General features: G+C 38.8%; 1 protein-coding gene across 11 annotated transcripts in view; it reads right to left on the bottom strand.

Annotated features, from left to right (window-relative positions):
* Nucleotides 1-11,227: 11,227 nt before the first annotated feature.
* Nucleotides 11,228-22,901, bottom strand: part of PHKB (phosphorylase kinase regulatory subunit beta) — a 225,514-nt gene continuing 213,840 nt past the window's right edge. For 10 of the 11 annotated variants that reach the window (XM_077984034.1, XM_077984031.1, XM_077984029.1 and 7 more), the window contains 5 exons: nt 22,751-22,885; nt 18,380-18,509; nt 15,405-15,512; nt 13,289-13,429; nt 11,228-12,640 (listed from right to left, as the gene is read on the bottom strand). In XM_077984034.1, the coding sequence (XP_077840160.1) occupies nt 12,503-12,640; nt 13,289-13,429; nt 15,405-15,512; nt 18,380-18,509; nt 22,751-22,885 (652 nt within the window). In that variant the 3' untranslated portion in view covers nt 11,228-12,502. 11 annotated transcript variants of the gene reach the window in all.

The raw sequence follows: 22,901 nt of genomic DNA, 5'->3' as shown, positions 1-22,901 counted from the left end.
CCCAGGGAATGGGTGGCCAGGCTCTGCACAGGGTCTGACAGACACTGGGGTGAGTGTCCCGGGCAGTGGGTGGCCAGGCTACGGGCAGGGTCTGATGGACACTGGGGTGGGTGTCCCAGGCAGTCGGTGGCCAGGCAGGGTTCCATGGGATGCATCTGGCTCCCTGGCTTTTCAATTTCTTCCTGGGGCCACAGGCATCCATTCCTCTGAACTGAAGGCTGAGTCCTAAACCACATTATTTCTTTGTCTCATTTGTGGTTTTCAATGACAGACAGCAAGACAGGCAAGTGAGCAGTCCCCACTCCCTGTTGGGGAACTTTTTCCTGGTTCGAGCCAGATATCAAGTGGGTGGTTACTGAGAAACGAGGCCACTGGGTCCTGGGAGTGGGAGCAGAAAGGAGATGCCGGATTCCGAAGACAGAAGACAACAGTAGGACTTGGCAATTGATGAAGAAGGATATTAAGTATGAGTGCAGGTTCTGGGATAATGGGGAGGCCATAGAGAAGAGACCTTAAATCCAGAATGGAGAACTGACTATATTGGGAGGAAATAGCAAGTTCTACAAAATTTGGATAGAGGTTTGATGAAAGATAGTAGGAGAGATTAAGTGGAAGTTTCCGGTGGTTAAACAGCAATATAGGATCCATATCTATTCATATCTATATAGATGTATCTATACATCGAGATGTATGTGTGTAGGAGTTATCAGCATAGAGGGGAAGTTTAAGGCAAGGGAATGAGAAGCTCTTTGAAAGACAGACACAGGGGAGTGAAACGCTTAAAGGAAAGGGATGCAGTTACGGAAATGGAAGACAAACTGATAAAAAGGTAGAGGTGGAGGGGGACTTTGCAAAAATCCAGCCCAATTCACTCACTTAAAGGATAAGGAGACTGCGGTTCAAAGAGTATCAGTAATTTGCCGAACGGTTGACCATGTCCAGTAAAAGGGAGACACGGTGCCTGAACCCGTGTTCTCAGACTCTCAGAGAATTCTCAGACTCTCTCCTTTCCCACTGGAGACCTGGACATGGCTACTTGCAAGTGAAAGTTAATTAATGTTGATCACCAGGATGAAACTGGTGATCGTGCAGGTCTAAATTGGCGTAAAATAAACTTATGAGTCAAGAAATTGTGAATACTAAAAATGTGAATACACCTTTTCCTTTCACATAGGTCAGTAAACAAACACACACACATAAAAGCAAAACCAGAAAGAAATCTTAAAATTAAACAGAGTCTTGTTAATTGAGGCCAGATTAATGATTTCAATGGCTGCAGAATCTTTCTGCTATTTTTCTTTTTTGGAAAAAGAAGTTGCAGGAAAAAATCAGATTCAAAGCATCTCCTTTCTGCCTGGATTCATCCTGCTGTTTTCAACCCAGAGTCTTGTAGGAAGTTGTCCAGAAGGGAAACGAGTGTGCTGCAAAACTTCTAGGTCATGAGCTGTGCTTTCATAATTTGCAATGTCTCTATCAAAAAACAATTGAATCTGAAGAACCAGAAACACGTGTTGCATGAAAGGTTTCTGATTACAGCTCCCACTTTCAACCTCAGAAAACAAACACTTCTCCAAATGATCCCAACCCTTCTGAACCCATCATCTTTACTGGTGGCTCAGCTGGCATTTGAGCCAAAATTGCCACTTAAACCTGCCCCATTTAGTACACTGTACTGATTACATAAGATGGGGCCGTTAATTATCTACCTTGCGTTCTGTTTCTCCTCCACCATGGTAGGGTGGGCACTTGACAGTGGGCGACTGATGTTACTGAGTTTCTTCACTTTCATTTTATGGTGGGATCTCAAAGGGAATGAAATACACTCATGCTGGGAACGTCCGGGCTTGTTTAGTAGATCTTAGGGCTTTCCACAAGAATTGGGGCTCGCTTTTTCTGTCAGATCTGCCTCAGGTAATCTTTTTGCAAGAAAGGACTAAGCCAGGTTTCAGAATAAATACACTTGTCTCAGAGCTGCAAGGTTGCTGGCTTCTTCATTTAAGGAAACTGCTCCCCGTTGCCCCCATTCTGCTGTCCAAGAGATACCGTACCTGTCACAGAGGAACCAAGGCTATTGTAAAAGGGGGCACAGACCTGGTGACAGCGGGTCCCTCCAGCCCTACCCCAGGCTTCTCAGCTCTTGGAAAACAGATGAGCCTGTTTCTTCATGAAGCACCTTTGAGGCAGTCATGTTACAAGTTTGAGAATTTTCTGATGTTGCTATGTATCATTAAAATTTAAATGTCTTCTACATCTGTGATGACTTCCTCTTTTGAGCTCTAATTTGGTGATTTGGAATCTGACTGTTGAGTCATTTACTATTTGTGAGACCTTGGGCAAAATGCTTAAACCCCGTGCCTCAGTTTCCCCATATGCAAAATGAGAATAATAGTTCTTAACTCATAAAGTAGAGCTGATATACATAAGGCACTAAGCCCAGTGTCTAGTATATTAGGTGTTCAAAGCTATTATTAGTCTCCATCATTACTCAATCAGGCTGACTGGGGGTATAGCTATCTAACAGTTTCTTCAAAAAACAGTTTTTGGGGACTAAATAGTTAATAATAATGTCTACTTGAAAATTACTAAAGGAATAGATCTTAAATGTTCTCACCATTAAAAAATGTGAGGTGATAGATATGTTAGCCAGCTTGATTCATTTCACATTGTGCATCATAAATAGATATAATTTTTGTCAATTATACCTTAATAAAGCTGGGGGGAACCCAGATCTTGGATTTATTCTGTTTTCCTGTTATTAAATTGATTTCTGTTTCACTTTATCATTTTCATTCTTGTGCTTATGTTTATTTTGTCATAATTTTTAAAAGTCTTTTTTTGAAATTAACATTTAGTCAATTTATTTCCGTTCTTATTTAGTACGACATTTAAAGCTGTGGATTTTTTTCTCTGAATATGGTTTTAGCCATCTTATATATAGAAATTCAATCATAGTCTAGGTATTCTGAAATTTTAGTTTTGGTTTCAATTTAGAAAGGAATTTCAAAATTTCCAAAAGTTTGGGTTTTGTTTTTTCCTATTTTGGTTATTAAACTGTGGATTTTTTTTTCTTTTGTTTGACATAAGAGAATGCAATCTGTACTATTTCTAATTTTGCGATTCATGGAGGCTTTCTTTGGCACCCAAAATGCGATCAGTTTCAAGAAATGTCTCAGGGGCAATAGAAGATACAATCTGTTTGAATATGGATTTAAATGGAATCTTTGTTTGACTACGGAATTAAATATTTATATATTAATATGTAACAATAATTACATGTTATTCCCATCCCCTATATCACTATTTATATTCATGGATTTTATTTGTCATAGGTGCTAAAGTCTCTCTGATTATGTTTTTGTTTCTCTTTGGATTTGCAGGTACTTGTATGTGTGTGTGTATATATTTAATTAATGTATTTATTTATTCAAGAGACAGGGTCTCTCTCTGCCACTCAAGCTAGAGGGCAGTAGTGCGATCATGGCTCACTGCAGCCTCAAATTCCTGGCCTCAGGTGATCCTCTTGCCTCAACTTCCCTAGTTGCTGAGACTACAAGCTCAAGCCACTGCACCTGCCCACTTTATATATTTTGATACTTATACCGTGTAAACTGCTGGAACAAGTAAACCCTTGCCCCCAAATAAATATAATAGTTTATGCTTTCCATTTCCTATTTTAGATCTAATTAAACAATTCTTTGAATTCTTTCCATCCAGATAACTGGGATAAATTTTCTGCCTTCTGATAGAACCCTGGCTCAATTGTCAATGAGAGCTGATCTTGTAGGCAGAGTAGGTGTGGAGAAAATAGAGACAGCCTCACAGTTAGGAAGCTGGGCTGAAGCCATGTGGCCATCTCCAATGCCATCACCTTGGTCATTGTCATTCCAACCTACGGGGAAGGGGACAAGCACAGAGGGCAGGCAGGAAGGTTTATGGGCCAGGCCTGGCCTGGCACTCACCTCTGTTCACATTCCGTTGAAGTCCCAAGCAAATGCAGGGTGTATCTGAACGGCCATGTGCTTATCTGTAATTTTGGGTCATGTAAGGGGAGAATAGGTTTTGGCGGACAGCTAGCAGTTTCTGCCAGAATGCTGTTTTGTGTTGTATAGAGATTTAGGCCACTTACATTCTTGTTACAGATGCACACTTTTTTTTTTTTTACCTTTATTTCAGCGCCGTCTGATATTAAAGTGGAGAATCCCAGTTGTATTGGATCTGGAGACTGTCATTTCTCTATTTTTTAATCTTGAGCTATATGGTCAATTTTCTGATGCATTCTCACCCCTGCCACCCTTCTGGTAATTGAAAATTACTTAAAATTTTTATTTTTATTTTTTTAGAGGCCGAGTCTTGCTATGTTGCCCAGGCTGGTCTTGAACTCCTCCTGGGCTCAAGTGATCCTCCCACCTCTGCCTCTCAAGTAGTTAGGACTACAGGCGCATATCACTCCACCTGGCCACTTTTGTATTTTAAAGGATAAACTTTAAAAACTTCTAATATTTTGATTAACTTTAAAAAACGAAGTGAATATTGACTTCCCTGCTGTGAAAGACAAGGAAATTAGCTCACTTACACTGGCCGCTCAGCCCCTACTGAGTTGTCAACAAGCTTTAGGATTTTTGATCCAGCCCATTAGTTATAGTATTTTAAATTGTGAAGCTTGTCTTTCATTCTTACATTCTTTGCTGTAACTGTAAATCTCATTATTAATTTTAAATTTTGATGGAGCCATAGTTCATAGTTTTGTTGTTGTTGTTGTTGTTTTTGTTTTTTTGAGACAGGGTCTCACTCTGCGGCCCAGGCTGGAGTGTAGTGGTGCTATCAGGCCCCCTGCAGCCTTGAACTCCTGGGCTCAGGAAATCCTCCTACCTCAGCCTCCCTGGTCGTTGGGACTACAGGCACACACCACCACACCTAGCTAATTTTTAAATGTTTATTTTGTAGAGACGGAGTTTCGCTATGTTGCCCAGGCTGGTCTTGAACTCCGGGACTCAAGTGGTCTGCCTGCCTCGGACTCCCAAAGCGCTGAGATTACAGGTATGAGCCACTGCGCCCAGCCCATAACTACTTCTTATGTTTTGTGTCTTCTTGGTTACTGTACTCTTCACACTGATTCTCTTGGTTGACTGGATTTCATCAAATATTATTTTCAAGAGAGGTTTGCAGGTGTTATGATTCCTGAGTCCTTGCATATTTTAAGAATTCTTGATTTGCCTTTATAAGTGTTTGGGGGAAAAAATCTCGGGTCACAATTGTACAAGATTGAACTGATGTGGAGAAATTGAGTGATAGATGACATAAACTTTTCCAAGTAAATTATCCCAAGATATGTTTCAATGTTGCTCATTCCGTATTAAATTTTTCTGAAATATGATGTGTTCCCCTGATCTGCAGATTTAGTTCTTTATTTAGGGAAAACATCATTTATTTGAATTTTTTCTGTGCCAATCTCGTATGCTTCTCTACCCACCAGTTTTGTTTATGTTTATCAATCTTGTCTACCCCCCATCTCTATTTTTGTCCATCTGATCAAATATCCCCTTATCAGAGGCCTTCCCACAACTCCAGGAAACTTAATAACCTATGTCACTCTTTCCTCCTCATACTGCCTTATTTTCCTCCACAGCATTTATCATCAGTACACGCCACCCGTGTCCTCACCTCAGTGAGAACATAGCTCGACAAGGACAGGGATTTTTTTTTAACCCTGTGCCAGAACAGTGTCAGGTGCATATAGATGATGTCAATAAGCACTTGACTGAATTATCTCAAGGGTTCTGTGTGTTGGCAACTCATTTTTTAGCTGTGTGTATTTTGTTCTTTGCTATTTCTAATTTGTGAAACTCATTTCCTTAGCTCTAAGTTTTCTTTCTATTTTATTGTGGTGTCTTATTTTGTCTTTGACTTCTTTTTTCATTGATCCCTTTTCTCTTCAATTTCTTTTAGACTATCGGGCATTTGATGTGGAGGATGTTCTATTTCCTAAATTTTCTTTCAGAATGGGTTCTATATCTATCCTTTTTTTCCTGTAGTATTATTTACATTGTTTACAGGCATAAGGCTGGGTATGGTGGTTCACACCTAATCCCAGCACTTTGGGAGGCCAAGGTGGGCAGACCACCTGAGGCCAGGAGTAAGAGACCAGTCTGGGCAACATAGTGAGACCCTGTCTCTACAAAAAACAAATAAATAGTTGATGGACAGTTTCTTTGCATCTTTCTCATGGCTGCACAGCAGCCTTGTGGGTCCTCAGTTACAGTGTGGGTGGTCTCTGAAACTCTCCCACCCACCCTGAACTCTTCGGTCTTCTCCAAGCTGCTTCCAGCTGAGTCCCTTCCTTTTAGACAGTATAGACACAAGTCAGGAATATGCAGTCCTCAGAAGACAGAGAACTCAAAGAGAAAAAGCACCAGCACAAGAACCAACCGAACAGAGGGGAAAGGCACTGACGGACAGCCCTGCCCTAAGTTCCCCATTCCCGTGAGGAGGAAAGCTCCAAAGCCATCTGTTTCCCCCACTTTTCTTCCCTGGCTGGGAGGAGAGGAGAAGAAACTTCCGGAGAGATGTGATCGAAGGAGGTGGGATTTATCCCCGAGGCTAAGCATTTCTGTCACAAGTGAAAAAGTTTACCCTGTCTGGCAGAAACACTCACACTGGAAGATGCTGTCCTGGGAAACAGGATATGCCCTGGATTAGGCAGAGTGAATTCTGTCCAGTTTTAAACATTACAGAAAAAAATAAGAAGAGGGGACAGTCAACTCCAATCACCACTCCTCATAAGCTCCACCCTCTCCGGTAATAAAAGCCAGGTCAGGACCAGCTCCTGACCACCTGCCATTGGAGACAGTGAGTTCTGGGGAGCCTTGCTCCTCATCTGCCTCCCTTCCAGACAGAGTCAGAATGCCACTCCCGACAGCTTTCCCTTCCTTGGGGAGCAGGTCTGAGACAGTCATGAGGTTGGTGCACTGCATAAGGGAGCCAGTGAGAATGCAGCTGGGGGCTGAAATCCAGTTTACTCTGAGCCATGTGTCCTGGTGTGGGGTTGCATATGCTCAGAGAAAGGACCTTTCTCTGTACAAAGATGCCACTCACTCACACACAGGGCTGAGCATGGGCTGGCAGTAGCCCTGCTATATGATGCCGGATGATGGTATGTGTGGTGGGGGAGGAGCTTCCACCTTGGAGAAACACTTTCTGACTTCTCCCCTAGGTGCCGACTCAATAGGCATCTGATTCCCTCCAAATGCATTTGATTTTTCACAAATTAACTCATCTTGTCCTTGCCCATGCACAGCTTCTAGGAAGCCAGAGTATAGGAGTCAAATTCTAATTCTAGTAGGTCTTTTGTCCACTGCTGCTTTTCAGAGTTTATGGTGTGAGGCTGTACTACCCGCTTCCTTTGTTTGAATGCTGCCGGTATGGTTTTGCTGGTCCATTCTGCCTCATTTTTCATTCATGTTTTTAGTTTCTGAGATGGGGGACTTTTATTATATGGCTGCATACTGCTACATGCTACTTCCAACCTGTTATTGATTTAAATGTGGTCTTTCTGTGCTGCTATAACTGTTTCCACATTGTGAAGTGTGAATATGCACTTTCATATGCCATCTATTTAATATACATGCTCACAAAGGCTTAAAGTATCTGAATCACTTTTTTTTTTTTAAGAGACAAGAGTCTTGCTCTTTCACCAAGGTTAGAGTGCAATGGTGACCCTAGCTCACTACAGCCTCCAACTCCTGGACTAAAGCAATCCTCCTGCCTCAGCCTCCTGAGTGGCTGGAACTACAGGTGTGAGCCACCACACCTGGCCCTGAATTTACTGTTTAAGAGTTTTGGTGAAAAGCTAAATGTATTCAGCTGTTCAATAAATGTTATTTGGTGTGATTAAGGCACCACAGGCTTATAACATATTGAAGATGACATCAAGCTGATCCCACATTCCGATTTTTAAAATAATTTAAATTCTGGAACACAAGTGCAGGAAGTGCAGGCTTGTTACATAGGTAAACGTGTGCCATGGTGATTTGCTGCACCTATCAACCCATCACCCAGGTATTAAGTACCACATGCATTAGCTATTTATCCTGACGCTCTCCCTCCTCCCCACCCCCAACAGGCCCCAGTATGTGATGTTCCCCTCCCTGTGTCCATGTGTTCTCATTGTTCAGCTCCTACTTATAAGTGAGAACATGCAGTATTTGGTTTTCTGTTCCTGTGTTAGTTTGCTGAGGATGATGGCTTCCAGCTCCATCCATGTCCCTGCAAAGGACCTGATCTTGTTCCTTTTTATGGCTGCACAGTATTCCGCAGTGTATACGTACCACATTTTCTTTATCCAGTCTATCATTGATGGGCATTTGGTTGATTCCATGTCTTTGCTATTGCGAATAGCACTGCAATGAATATAGGCGTACATGTATCTTTATAATAGAATGATTTATATTTCTTTGGGTATATACCCAGTAATGGCATTGCTGGGTCAAATGATATTTCTGGTTCTAGGTCTTTGAGGAATCACATTGTCTTCCACAATGGCTGAACAAATTTACACTCCCACCAACAGTGTATAAGGGTTCCCTTTTCTTGATAATCTCACCAGCATCTGTTTTTTCTCGACTTTTTAATAATCGTCATTTTGACTGGTGTGAGATGATCGTTTCTTTTGCTGTGCAGCAGCTCTTTAATTTAACGAGATCCCATTTGTCAATTTCTGCTTTTGCTGCAATTGCTTCTCATGTTTTCATCATGAAATCTTTGCCCATGCTTATGTCCTGTATGGCACTGCCTAGATTTTCTTCTAGAATTGTTATAGTTTTGGGTTTTACATTTAAGTCTTTAATTGATCTTGATTTAATTTTTGTGTAAGGTGCAATGAAGAGGTCCAATTTCAATTTTCTGCATATGGCTAGCCAGTTTCCCCAGCACTATTTACTAAACAGGGAATCATTTCCCCATTGCTTGTTTTTGTCAGATTTGTTGAAGATCAGATGGTTGTAGATGTGCAGTCTTATTTCTGAGACCTCTACTCTGTTCCATTGGTCTATGTGTACCAGGACCATACTGTTTTGCTTACTGTAGCCTTGTAGTATAGTTTGAAGTCAGGTAGTGTGATGCCTCCAGTTTTGTTCTTTTTGCTTAAGATTGTCTTGGCTATATGTGCTCTTTTTTGGTTCCATACGAATTTTAAAGTACATTTTTTCTGATTTTGTGGAGAATGTCAATGATAGTTTAATGGGAATAGCATTGACCCTATAAATTACTTTGGGCAGTATGGCCATTTTCACATTATTGATTCTTCCTATCCATGAGCATGGAATGTTTTTCCATTTGTTTGTGTCCTCTCTTATTTCCTTGAGCAGTGGTTTGTAGTTCTCCTTGAAGAAGTCCTTCACTCCCCTTGTTAGCTGTATTTCTAGGTATTTTATTCTCTTTGTAGCAATTGTGAATGGGACTTCATTCATGATTTGGCCCTCTACTTGTCTATTGTTGGCGTATAGGAATGCTTGTGATTTTTGCACATTGATTTTGTATCCTGAGACTTTGTTGAAATTGCTCATCAGCTTAAGAAGCTTTTAGGCTGAGATGACGATGAGGTTTTCTAGATACAGGCTCATGTCATCTGCAAACAGACACAGTCTGACTTCCTCTCCTCCTATCTGAATACCCTTTATTTCTTTCTCTTGCCTGATTGCCCTGGCCAGAACTTCCATTATGTTGAATAGGAGTGGTGAGAGGTGGTATCCTTTTCTAGTGCCAGTTTTCAGTGGGAATGCTTCCAGCTTTTGCCCATTCAGTATGATATTGGCTGTGGGTTTGTCCATAAATGGCTCTTATTTTTTTGAATATATTCTATCAATACGTAGTTTATCTAGAGTTTTTAGCATGAAGAGGTGTTGAATTTTATCGAAGGCCTTTTGTGCGTCTATTGAGATAATCATGTGGTTTTTGTTATTGGTTGTTTCCCCATTTTGATTTTTAAAAATTGAAATATGATGTTTTCAGGCTTAAATAACATGGCAGAAAATCTGGAAAACACCCTGTTTCTTAAAATGATGCTCTGAAAATGTAGCTGAATTTGATATTCAGTCAAGAGTTTCCAACAGACGTTGCTTGTACAATAAACTTATGCAGTGAATCTGCCATTGTGATAGAGGAGGCTTTAAATCAGATTTAAATCTTGTCATGCCTAAATAAATGTGCTAATATTTTCTGTCGGTCTCTAGTGCAGCTGTTAAAGTATTTTGGGCTCTGTAGACCAAATGAGACTTCTAAATTTCATATGAGTTCTGTGTTCTAATTCTTATTATTTTTTGCTTTTCTAATTAGAAAACAGGCATTGGCTTTTGTAAAGGTGAACATCAAGATTTACTGATTCTAAATATAACTTTCAGAACAATAAATTTTGAATATCAAAGCACAAAGTCAATACATGTCACAGATTCTGAATGCTTTCAGTAGTAGCACAGGAAAACTTCAGAATTTTGCATATGTAACATTTAAGCAGGAAGCTATCACTCAGAAAACACATTTGCAAATAATGTTTGATTTCAACTAGGATAACAGTTTTCTGGTAACTTTGCTCAGCTAATCAGATTTTTTAAAAAGATTCTTAAAATTACAACACAGTTTACTTTCCTACAAATTTTGGCAAACAAAAATTTTAAGTCTTTCCTTTCTTTAATTTCCAGTTTCCCCAGTTATGAAGTGTCAGTTCTCAATTCCCTCTCCATGGGCTTCATGCTTAAGTTTTTTCAGGTGTAAGTTTCACAAATTAGCTTCACCCTTCATGAGTATCTTTTCATAAACTCCCTTAACACATTGAGTCAGATAGTTTAATTCTATTCTTTGTCATATCCCCCTCCTTAGTTCTTTAGGGTCCAACTGTGTCTCATTCATCTCAATTTTGCCAACTAATATCCATAGAATTTCTTATGCAAGATCTCGGCACTATACCGCAATGTTGTGAGAAATGTGACTGACAGCAGATTTTTCCATGTGCTCATGCATCCATTTATTTGACATCAATTGACTCGATACTGAAGCCACTCATTCTTTCTTACATCCTTTCAAAACTCTACAAATAAGCTGCATTTTGTCATGTGGCAAATCTATCTTCTCAGGTGAAACACCAGTAAGACTGATCAGAAAAACAACTTTGTTTGGGGCAAGGGCTCAAACTCATGGACCTTTTTTTTTTTTCTATTTAGGAAAGAAAGAAAGAAAATTTAAATGTTTAATCTACTTTTTACTTTTATTAAAGTTTAAGTAAACTGGGCAACTAAATGTGTATAATGGTAGGTACCATAGATTCTCTTCCATTCTACCTCTAAACCAATTAAATGAAAACACTCAGGAGTTTTAAGCTCAATCTTGTGAACCTAGGAACAAAGAATGTGTCCAGATACGTTCATTAATTCAGAAATAAAATTTAATGACTCTTAATGTTGTTTTTACTAGTACAAAGTAGGTTAACAGTCCTTAAATTTAACATATTTCTTTTTCTTTTTTTTTTTTTTTGAGATTTAGTCTTGCTCTGTCACCCAGACTGGTGTGCAGTGGCATGATTTCAGCTCACTGCAACCTCCATCTCCTGGTTCAAGCAATTCTCATGCCTCAGCCCCCTCAGTAGCTGGGTTTAAAGGCATGCACCACCATGCCTGGGTAATTTTTGTATTTTTAGTAGAGACAGCGTTTTCACCGTGTTGGCCAGGCTAGTCTCGAACTCCTGACCTCAAGTGATCCAACTGCCTCAGCCTCCCAAAGTGCTGGGATTTCAGGTGTGAGCTACCGTGCCGAGCCTAAATTTAACATATTTCTGAACAATCATAGACATGTCCTATTTTTAGCAGGAGCTCAAAGAAAATGTTTGATAAGGTACAGATTTATTATATTTTAGTCCAACCCCTATATTTAGCAAATACAAAACCATAGTCATGTTTACAATGTAAAAATTGCAGAATATCTCTATATACTAAAATATTATTAATAATGCAGTTTTTGAGAACCAAAATATCAGCTGGCTGACTTTGCTTTTATGATGTATATTAACATCTTTTAGCATGACAATACCACTAAGAGAAGTTCACCATTCTTTCAATATCTTTTGATTTCCAGTATGCATTACTAGTTGGCAAATTTATTTTAATGGCAGTATGGTAATAATTCATTCCAAAGAGCAAAGATTCATTTTGATGAACTATTTGATCATAAAACATGTAGTGGCAAATTTTCAATTCATAAACTATTTTTATCACTTAGTGAGGATTACTATTGTAGCTGGCATAATCATGAGAACTTTTTCATGTTTGATTAAAAGCATTTACCATTACCATTAAATTGGCTATGACATGCAAGAGGTCCACAATGCTGCCAAGGATGTGGCAATCAGCTCCCCAGCATGCTCAGTTTGTACATTAATGGCTGCCTTGATTAAGCTTGAACACGAAACACAACACACTTCAGAACATATGTCTCAACAGAGCTTCCTACACCTTCCCCACTAGCTAATGAGACACGGATCATCATTGTTTGGCTTGACTTCTCCTTCCAGCAGCAGATTCATCACCGCCTTTGTCAAATAGCTGCATGTTCCTCTTTTTCCCAGGGGAGGAGTGTTGTAAAAGGAAGTCATGTCATCCTACAAAGGAAAATAGTAAGCAAGGCATTTGATCTTCTGTTTGTAAAGAGTTGACAGGTAAAATCAGTGTCATCTTAGGGGGAAAAATATATTCACATAAAGATTTCCCTATGGAAAATATGAGATTCCTGAGCTTTTCTTTCATTTTCCTGAGGTGCATATAAAACAAAGACATTTTCAGTATTCTCTCCTTCGTTGATAATTTTTATTTACTTAGAGAACCTCTTTACAGTTGAACATAAAATATTAAACAGAGAACCTGGAAGGGCCTATATTAGGCAGTACACAGCAGCAACATAGCCTGTCACTGCATTCTTATTGTCCCCAGAATTTAATTTTATAGCCTTCTGGAGTCTATGCTTCCTCTCTGATAAAACATTTTTACACTAACCATATAAAGGAAATTTATCTCTTTCTAGATTTCTTTTTTGTTAGAACTTCACAGCTGAATTGACTATAATTAACTAAAAAGTAACATTAATTCCTCAAAAAAGGCAGACTGCCCCTCAGGTATCCTATTTTGCACCTGTGAATCTGTTTTATAAAGTAAATGAAAATACATTAGGGATATTTTAAAGAATTGAGACAATGAAAAAATTCTACAAAACAACAACAACAACAACAACAACAAAAACGCTGTTTACTTACTTGTTTTTCAATTTCCTTTAGCCGACTCTGATCTTTTTGAAATTCATTAAATGCTTCTTTGACCAGTCTGTCTAGATCTACTTTGTCTTGAAATTCTAGTTCGGGGTTTCTTTCCAGTACAATGGATACAACCATAAGTAACTAGGAGAGACAGACATTGAAAGCCAATTATATGAACCATAATAGTGACATGTTTTCACCCTTTCATCAGAAGGATGGGTGATCCAAAGGATGTTCTGTATGATGAGAGGCTCAAGGATCACCTATGGAAGGAAGCTTCCTAATTTTGCAAGTTATCTGCGTAAGTTCTGTTTGAAAAGTGCACCTTTTATTTTTTCATTGTGTGTATCCCTAGAAATGTTTTTTAGTCAGTTAAATAAAACCATTAACTTAGAAAAATGACTTTCCTAACCCATCGTGTACATAATACATGATACTCTATTCACCCAAAGTGTCTGAACTCTTTCTGGGCCTTTGGGTGTCAATCCTTGTTGGCAAGACACCAAAACATTGTCTGTGGAGAGAAGGGTCAGAAACCAAAGCCAGAGAAGCCAGGTGTGTTCAATGGAGACTCTGGACCTAGGTTCAGGATCAAATGACCTGGAGCCCAGGGCCCAAGTGAGTATAAGTCTGTGATGCCACAGTAGTTTCTCAAGGGATGGCCATGTTTTAAAAAAATACATTTAACTGTGACCCCTGTGACAAGAGTCCTATTTCGTCTGTATGAACTATCTTAGTTTAATGAATCACCCTATTGCTTGGCCATCACATACACCCATCCTAAGTGGTAATGTTCATTTTAGATGCCAAATTCCTATAAACAAAAATAGTATCTGCATATGCAATAATTGGTAAAGGCTCTCTGATGATGTTTATGGCTCCTAATTTGTACACTGAACAGGAAACACGCCTCATAATTCCCAATTTGGGATTCTTACTGACTGTATTTTATCTAGATGCTTCCAAAACAGAAACTGAAAGAACCAAAGGAAACACAGTAAAATCCAGGGGTCACAATGTGGGAAACCTTAGGGCAGGGCTTTAGCCATGAGAATATGAAGTTTTGCTGTAGGTCTAAAGGAAAATGTCTTCTGCAGAGGGAATGACCTCACTGTGGTCAACAAGAAGGATCTCTATGTCCACTGTATGTCCCAGATGCTGGGTACTAGACATGGAAGGCATTCACCCATCTAATAACCCCATCTTTTCCCAATCCATTCCGCCTCATGCTGTGAAAATGATCGGCTGATACTGTTCCATATCCTGGGACATCAAAGAGGAGGCTGAATCTACTCAGCTCTGACTGTAGCTCCAGACATGCTAGATTTTAGGAGATGCCATGTCCAGGTTGGCAGTCACACAGAGCTTCTGTAGCAATAAGACATATTATCTACCCTTGAGAAACACAAAAATTGGAGGGCTACATTCCTGGGGAAAGAGACAAAGTGAAGATGAGCTAAAATTAACCCATCAACTGGCGGCTTCTCTATGTATTTGGGGTGATGTTTAACATGACAAGAGGGCATATGTGTTCTGTTAATTTTACATGTAACTTTATATAGGACAGAGATACAGCATGCAATGACATGTCTTCTCTTCATATGGAGATGTCTAGAAAGATGTCCCTCAAAATATTAACAGCAACGATCTCTTGCTAGTGAGTGTGGGGTAAACTTTTATGTTATTTTCTATAATTTTCTAAACTGCTGAAACTTTCTACAATAGTTGTATATTATTTCTGTGAATAGAAAACAAAAATGAAAACAAAGTGGATAGAAAAAGGTCACTTCCTGTACTTTTATGATGCTGCTGATACACTTGATGCTGAGGGGTGAGTGTGTGGCTGAAAAGCAGGGGTCGGTTCTCCCTTCCTGGAGGAGCCTGAGGTGTCTGAATTGCTCGTGTGCCTTGCCTTGGGTTAGGGGTGGCCATCTTCTTGAGGACTCGGCTGGGAAAGATCAGGGTTCCAGAAAGAATAGGGTTCTGCATCTCATAGGAGAGATCAGCGTTCTGGAAAGAATAGGATTCTGGGTCTCATAGGCAGTTTCCCTTATACTAGTTTTCAGGGAGCAAAGAGAAGGCATTTCTTCAGCAATCTTCACTTCTTACTACTCACCTCTACAACGATCTGTCTATACTGTGGCTGGTCAATATTTCCCAATGTGTCTTCAACAAGGAGAGAGAAATTCATCTCATACATGGTCATATCTGACAGGGTTGGTTGCTGAAAAAAATAACTCCACATTAACATGCTGAACTGTTATGCTCTGGTTCTCATTTAACAGAAGAATTTCATTTTCTAATCATTAATAGTTTTCAGTTTTTATAAAACCTTGGGGAGCACTTTCAGCTACACAACTGGATTTTATATATGTCAAACTACTAAAGCCAACCAGCTGACTATTGTGATAAGTTAAACCTTCCATTTTTAGTAGTTACCTTCACTATATTAATGTTTTTGAGGAAAAGGACTATATTAGAAGACCACTTCAATACACAAAAGGAATAGCCAAACACTGAGACAACAAATAGTGTACATATTGCTTTCAGAATTTACATGAGAAGTTAGGCTTGCTGTCAGGCTCCCGCACGGAAGTCACCTGCTATTGAATTTACATCATTTCTGTGGTAGCTCCTTTCTGAGCTGGCAGCGTAAAAGTGCATACAAACAAGCAAAAACAATATGTGCAGAACTGGGAAGGAAACAGGAAAAAAGCGAAGCTAAAGGAGTTTCCTCTACTCTGCCCTTTATCTTTCATTTAAAACAAGAACATTGTGTAGTTTTCCATTCATTTTTAACAATCCAAATGAAAGCAGAAAATAAACTAAAATTCAAATCCAAATCTGGGCATGGGGAATATTCCTCAGAGGATGGAAGGGAAGGCTCTAAACATTAAGCTTGTATGGTGGAAAGCAGATGGGGTCACTAGATCATTACCAGAGAGGCAGAGATAATGAGACATACTTGTTTTCACCTCAATGATAATTTACAGTGAACTCAATCAGGTTCAGAACCATGTTTATCTACTTACCACTCAAAATGGGACCCAATGTTCTCTTTCAATCAAGTGACAGCAAAATTGTTCAGCCTGGTATAATAATGCCTTAGTCCTATATTCAATAGATATTCAATACAACTAACTATTGTATTTCATAGTCAATATAATCCAACTTATTATTAATGTTTACAGGTAGTACCTAATTTGGGGAAAACAAAGTCCCATTGCTAAACATAGTTATAACTGGCTAGATCTCTAGCAATGGGCTTAATGGGGTTACAGAAGGAAAGCAAGACGCTTTCTTGGTTTCACATTAATTTCTTCTTAATAGATCTCATTTAAAAAGTCAACCTAGCTACTGTGCAACTAGAGAAGAGATACCAAGCTTGCCTTGTTTCCTACTCTTCTGAAAGGACTTAGGGTAAGTAGTGTAGCACAGAAAAGAAAAGGCTCAGCAGCTACACTGCCAGGGGTCACACCCTGGGGCAGCTACTTACTACAAGTGTGACCTGAAGAAAATCATTTAGCTGTGTTTCAGTGTCCTCTTCTGTCAAACTGGAATACTAATAACAAAGCATCTGCCTCAAAAGATTGTCTAATGGATTAAATGAGCACTTAGAAAAGTGCTTGGTGCATAAAAATACTTAACATGTATTTATTGTCATTATTGTTATTTTTAGCAAAGAGAGGATATTAGCAAAGCAAGGATACTACATGTTACGTGGCCCAGGCTGCCAGACAATTAAATGAAAATCTGGTAAGTATTAGTGGGGGCTGAGAAAGAAGCTAACAAGTGATTGTGAGCATGCACTGCCCAGGTAGGCAGAGAGAAGGCCTTGCTAGAGGGTTCGAACTCCAGCAACGAGGCGCTGCTCTCTGCTCTCAAGAGATGGTGCTGCTCCTGAACAGTAATCATAGGGCACCCAGGAGAAGGTTGGGCCCTGCACTGACAGTCAAATGAAACTACTTGCAGTCTGTGAACAGTATAAAGAATACTTTTTAAAAATTTTTATGCATTTTTTTGAATAAGTAATATATTCACAGCATTCAAACTTTGAAAGGTTTAAAGGGTTCCCGGGAAGAGCCCACACCGTCCTCCCAGTCACACAGTTCCTTTTACCAAAGGCTAAGAAAAAAATACTACCAGTTTCCTATGGGTCCTTCCAGAGACACTCTTAGGTAGACACAAGCAAAATGAGTGTGGGTCTGTGCCTTTGAGAATACTTTATTTGTATAAAGAGCTACATCAAAATTTATTTGGTTGAGATTTCAACACTAAAAACAATTACAGTACTTTATTTCCAAAAGGCTAATCCTTCTCTTTTGTGTATAAATAGAAGACTTAGATGCCAGGATTAAATAATCATATCAAGGAAGCAGGCCAGTGTATATCACATGGGAAACCATCAGAAGGAGAGGGCACTAACTCACTTGGACCACAGGTAAGGTACATTTGGAATAAAATAAGTGATTATCTGTCCAATGACCTAAAAAGTTATTGCATTTTTCACATTCAACACAATTCCTAAGTGGTGATTTCCTCATCCACAACACTACTAGGCCCCACTGTTTCTTAGGTCTGCTCTGGTTCTGTCTTTCCAGTGCATGCTTTACTGTTTGTGAGGCCCCCCAGCACTGACCCACCACCACCTGGGGTAGTGAAGGGATACCCATGCTTGAAATAAAGCCAATATAGGAAACTCTAAGCTGGTAAGTAAACAAAGGAAGGACAGCTTGCTCAGCAAGAGGTTTGGCCATGTGGTTTTTTAAAAGGGAATATCCTCAAAATATCTAAAATATGACAATACCAATAATTTTTTTTTATTAAATACAACTTTCAGCAATATATCCATTTGGTAAAGTGAGCCTTTTCTGCCTACAGGGACACTAAATTTGAAAAATAAAAGTAACTCAGATTGGGGAAAACAATTTTCAATCCAATTGATTAGACTTATTTTCTAGTATTTCATCCCTTCTTTGAAAAAACTCTTAGAACGCTGAAAAGGAGAAAAGTTATTTGCAGGGCAGGAGGAAAGGATTCACTATCCTTTGCAAAATCCCCTTTCTTTACGTGAACGTGGTGGGGCTTTACCTGAGGCAAATGCTTCCCAGCGACAATGATGCCATTGGGCGTGCGCTCCAGGATCTGCCACACTCGGTCATAGAACCCGGTGGGAGTTCTATTCAAAGACCCATCGATCTGACGCCTGTTCAGCCAACATCTGTAACAAAAGGCAAATGTCTCAGAGTTGAAGAACAAGCTTGTTCTGGTGGAAAGCAGGGCTTTCAATATGAACTAATTGTTCCGATAGGGTAAGCAATGAAAGCCAAAGCCCATCAATGATGCATATCTCCGTGTGTTACAGAGGCTAGTAAATATTTCATAATGAAAACAGGGCTGGCAGGACAGGAGGAAGTCTCTAAGATTCTAAAAAATTTAATAGACAAAATGTTATTCTCTAAGTAAGCTATGAATTGCTCAGTACATGCTCAAATGATTTTCAAATATACAAAGCAGCTCCCTTTAAAAATGCAGCAGCTGTGAATTTCATAATAACTTTATGTTGTTTTCACATATAATAAAATGTAAGCTCCATGAAGGCATGGAAATCATATAATTTGATCACTCCTATACGCCTCTCCCAGAAAGGTGCTTAGTAAACAATTAAAAAGTGAATGAATAAGTGATGTTCAAAAAAGCATTTTATATAGAATAAAATTACCTTATTTTAAACTTTATAGAAGTTTGCCATTTAAACATAGCTAAAGTTCTCTTGCTGAAAAAAGATGTAAAATCTTACATTATAATAACAGAATGTAGTGATACACCAAAATTTTAGATCTTTTATTTTCATGGATTAAGCATTTAAGTATTAAATCTTAAAGATATAATACATCATTCACAAACTGCTAAAAATGCAGAATTTGAATAATTTGAAAAGGACACACAGTGACAAAGTAACATATTCTTTCGAAAGCTGAAGAAAGGACAGATACATTTATTTATTTATTTATTTATTTATTTATGAGACAAGGTCTTGCTGTGTCACCCAGGCTGGAGTGCAATGGCTCAATCATAGCTCGCTGCAAACTCTAACTCCTGGGCTCAAGCGATCCTCTCACCTCAGCCTTTCCAGTGGCTAAGATTACAGGCATGCACTACCATGTCTGGTTACTTTTTAAATTTTTTGTTGAGACAGGGTCTGGCTATGTTGTCCAGGATGGTCTTGAGCTCCTGGCCTCAAGTAATCCTCCTGCCTTGGCCTCCCAAAGTGCTGGGATTATAGGCGTGAACCACAGCACACAGCCCAGATACACGTTTTTTACACTTAGTATTTTAAAAGACAGCAGAGTGAAATGTATACTCAATTACAAGAGAAATATGTCATGACCAACACTATTTCTAGGTACGACAATAGCTATGCAGGATACAGTAAACAGAAAAAAACATTTTTGCTCTGGAAAAAGAGGACCAATGAAAATTTATCCCTACATAGGTAAGACGGGCATCCATTTTTGGATACGTAAAATTTCTTTTAATAGGCACAGCCTTGTATTGCTGGTTTTAGTGTTTCACCAAAGTGACAAAGCTCAAAGGGTTCCTTGGTGATGTTTTACTTTAGGTAACTGGATACCCTACTGCCTGCATTTTATTTTCACCTCGTTCCCTTTGTTTGGCAATTAAAAGGTATGTTTTTGGAGTTATATGAAGTTATGATTAATATTTTAAAAAGGAGATACTTGGTAGGACAACAGAAAAAGTAGAAATGTGAGAATACTCACAATGGAGGTAGAAAATTATTTTGAAAGATCCTTTCATTTTTTCTTTTCATTTTGAAAAATTTCAGACTTACAGAAAAGTCATGAAGATAAACCATAGAGTTCCTGTATACTCTTTACTTAACTTCCCTTCTCCTTTTTTTTTTTTTTTTTGAGACAGAGTCTCTATCACTGAGGCTGGAGTGCAGTGGTGTGATCTCGACTCTCTGCAGCCTCAACTTACTGGTTTCAGGTGATCCTCCCACGTCAGCCTCCTGAGTATCTGGAACTACAGGCGCATGCTGCCACACCTGGCTAATTTTTGTGTTTTTTGTAGAGATGGGGTCTTGCCGCGTTGCCCAAGCTGGTCTCAAATTCCTGGGCTCAAGCAATCTGCCTGCCTCAGCCTCCCAAATTGTTGGGATCACAGGCGTGAGCCATCGTGCCTGGCCTTCCCCTACTCTTGTTATCTTACATAACCATAGTATAAAACCAGGAAGTAAACAATGATACAATACTATTAATTAATCTATGGATCTAATTCATTTTGTCAATTTTACCACTAATATTCTTGTTTTGGTCCAGAATCCAATCCAGGATTGGTGTTTAGTTTCCATGTTTCCTGAGGCTCCTCTAGCAGTTTCTTGGTTGTCCTTTATTCTTTCATAACTTTGACACTTTAGAAATGTCAGTTTTTTTGTAAGATGTACCTCAGTTTGGGTTGGTCTGATGTTTCCTGATGAATGGACTGACATGCATTTTTGCCAACAGTATCTAGAAGTGATGTTGTGCACTTTTCTTATTTATTTACTTATTTTTATAGAGATGGAGTCTTGGAATGTTGCCCAGGCTAGTCTCAAACTTGTGGGCTCAAAGGACCCTCCTGCCCCAGCCTCCCAAAATGCTAGGATCACAAGCTTAAGCCACCATGCCTGGCCCATCATACCCCTTTCAATGCATCATATCAGGGGTTATATGATGTTCATGTGTCTTATTACTGGCGATGTTCACCTTAATCTTTTGGTTAAGGTAGAGTCAGCTGGGTTTCTCCACTGTAAAGTCACTATTTTTTCCTTTACAATTTGTAAGTATCTTGAGTGGAAACACATTGGAATGATGAAACTCTCCATTTTTCATCATACTTCCATGCAATGATGGTTTTTGCCTGCAACAATAACTGTTGTATTTGTCTATTTCTGTCATCCTATCTACACTTATAATTGGAATTCTATTATAAGAAAGGGTCTCTTCACTCCCATTTGTCTGTTTATATCAGCACAGACTCATGGGTATGTAAGAATGTTTTCTTCCTATTTTCCACTGGGATTTTGGTTGTCTTTCCCTCAATTTTTAAGAATTCTTGGTTATAAGCTCTTTGTGGCATATATTTTGTTCCAGTTTCTCAGTTGTCTTTTGACATTGGTTGTCTACTTTTTGCCATACGAAATGCTGTTTTTAATTTTCACATAGTCTTATTAACTTTTTCTTTTGTTGTCCTTGGGTTGAGCCATTATTAGAAGGTCTTTCCCATACTAAGGGTAAAAAGGAATTTCATCATGTCTTCTTGTTTTGCATTATTTCATTTTTTACATTTAGATTTCTAATCTATTTGGAGTGTATTCTTATGTGTGGTATAAACTACAGGTGTGATTTTATCTTTTTGCAAATGGCTATCCAGTTGTCTCATGACTATTTAAAAAGTCCATCCTTGGCCTTTGTCACACATTAAATTTCCATATATACTTGGGGGTCTATTTCTGGACTTTCTATTCTGTTCAACTCTTCTGTCTGTTGTGTACCAATATCACACTGTTTTAATTACAGAGGCTTTATAGTATGTTTTAATGTCTAGTAGGGCAAGTCGTTCTTTCGTGTTTTTCTAATTATTCTTATATGTTTGGTTTTTCCATATGAAGTTTTGTATTAACTTGTCTTAACCTCATAAAAAGAGCTTGTTGAAATGTTATTGGAATTGAATTATATTTACAACTGACATCTTTATAACATGAATGTTCCTATTTAAGAACAAGGATGCCTTTCCATTTATTCAAATCTACTTTTGTGGAAGACAGCTTTTGTAAAAGGCCTAGGCAGATTTTTCTAGGCATATAACTATATCGGTTTGGTAAATGCCAGGCACAAACATACTCAATAAATACTTTCCTAAATACTTATATTAAAGCTATTTCTGATGAAAAAGTTCTTCAAGTCAACACAATCCACAAGTATTTGTTTTGTTCTTAGTGTAAGCTTAGCACAAGTCTAGGAAAGGGTTTAGCACTGAAGTCTATTTAGGGAGACAAAGCCACAGGCAACATATTTAAATAACGTTACCAAACCCAATCCTATCTGCCAAAATGCTGGGAGGAGATGGTGAGTGCCACAAAGGTTCAGAAAAGGAAATTGACTTCAGAAAGTGGTATGAGGTGTTACATTTTGCACAGAATAATAAAAATGAAGAAATGCTTATACACTACATTGGGAAAAAAGTATAAAATTAAAATCAGTGCAAAATAATAATTGAAGAGAGACATTTTGATTGGTTTTTCTATTTACACTTTCTATCTAGTGGGGTGGCCTCTGATACTCTGTTGCATTTTATTTCTTATTAATATCTTATCAATTTCATAGATATATCAAGCTAAACATTATGAAGTTATTGTAAATCCAGAGTATCATGTAGGTAACAAGGGGCCCTCATTACCTTCCATTCTGTTGAGGCTGCAGAATATCCAGCAGAAGCTGTTTAACTTCACTAGGTGATAGCTGATACAAGTCCAAGGCTGGCTTGTCTCCACTACGGATCTGAAGTTCGTACTCCATGGCATGGATGATCCACCTGAAATAAAACAGGG

The sequence above is a fragment of the Macaca mulatta genome, chromosome 20 (assembly GCF_049350105.2).
Source record: "Macaca mulatta isolate MMU2019108-1 chromosome 20, T2T-MMU8v2.0, whole genome shotgun sequence".
Taxonomy (NCBI): domain Eukaryota; kingdom Metazoa; phylum Chordata; class Mammalia; order Primates; family Cercopithecidae; genus Macaca; species Macaca mulatta.
The sequence above is the reverse complement of the archived record's forward strand: the minus strand, read 5'-3'. Positions and strand labels throughout refer to the sequence as shown.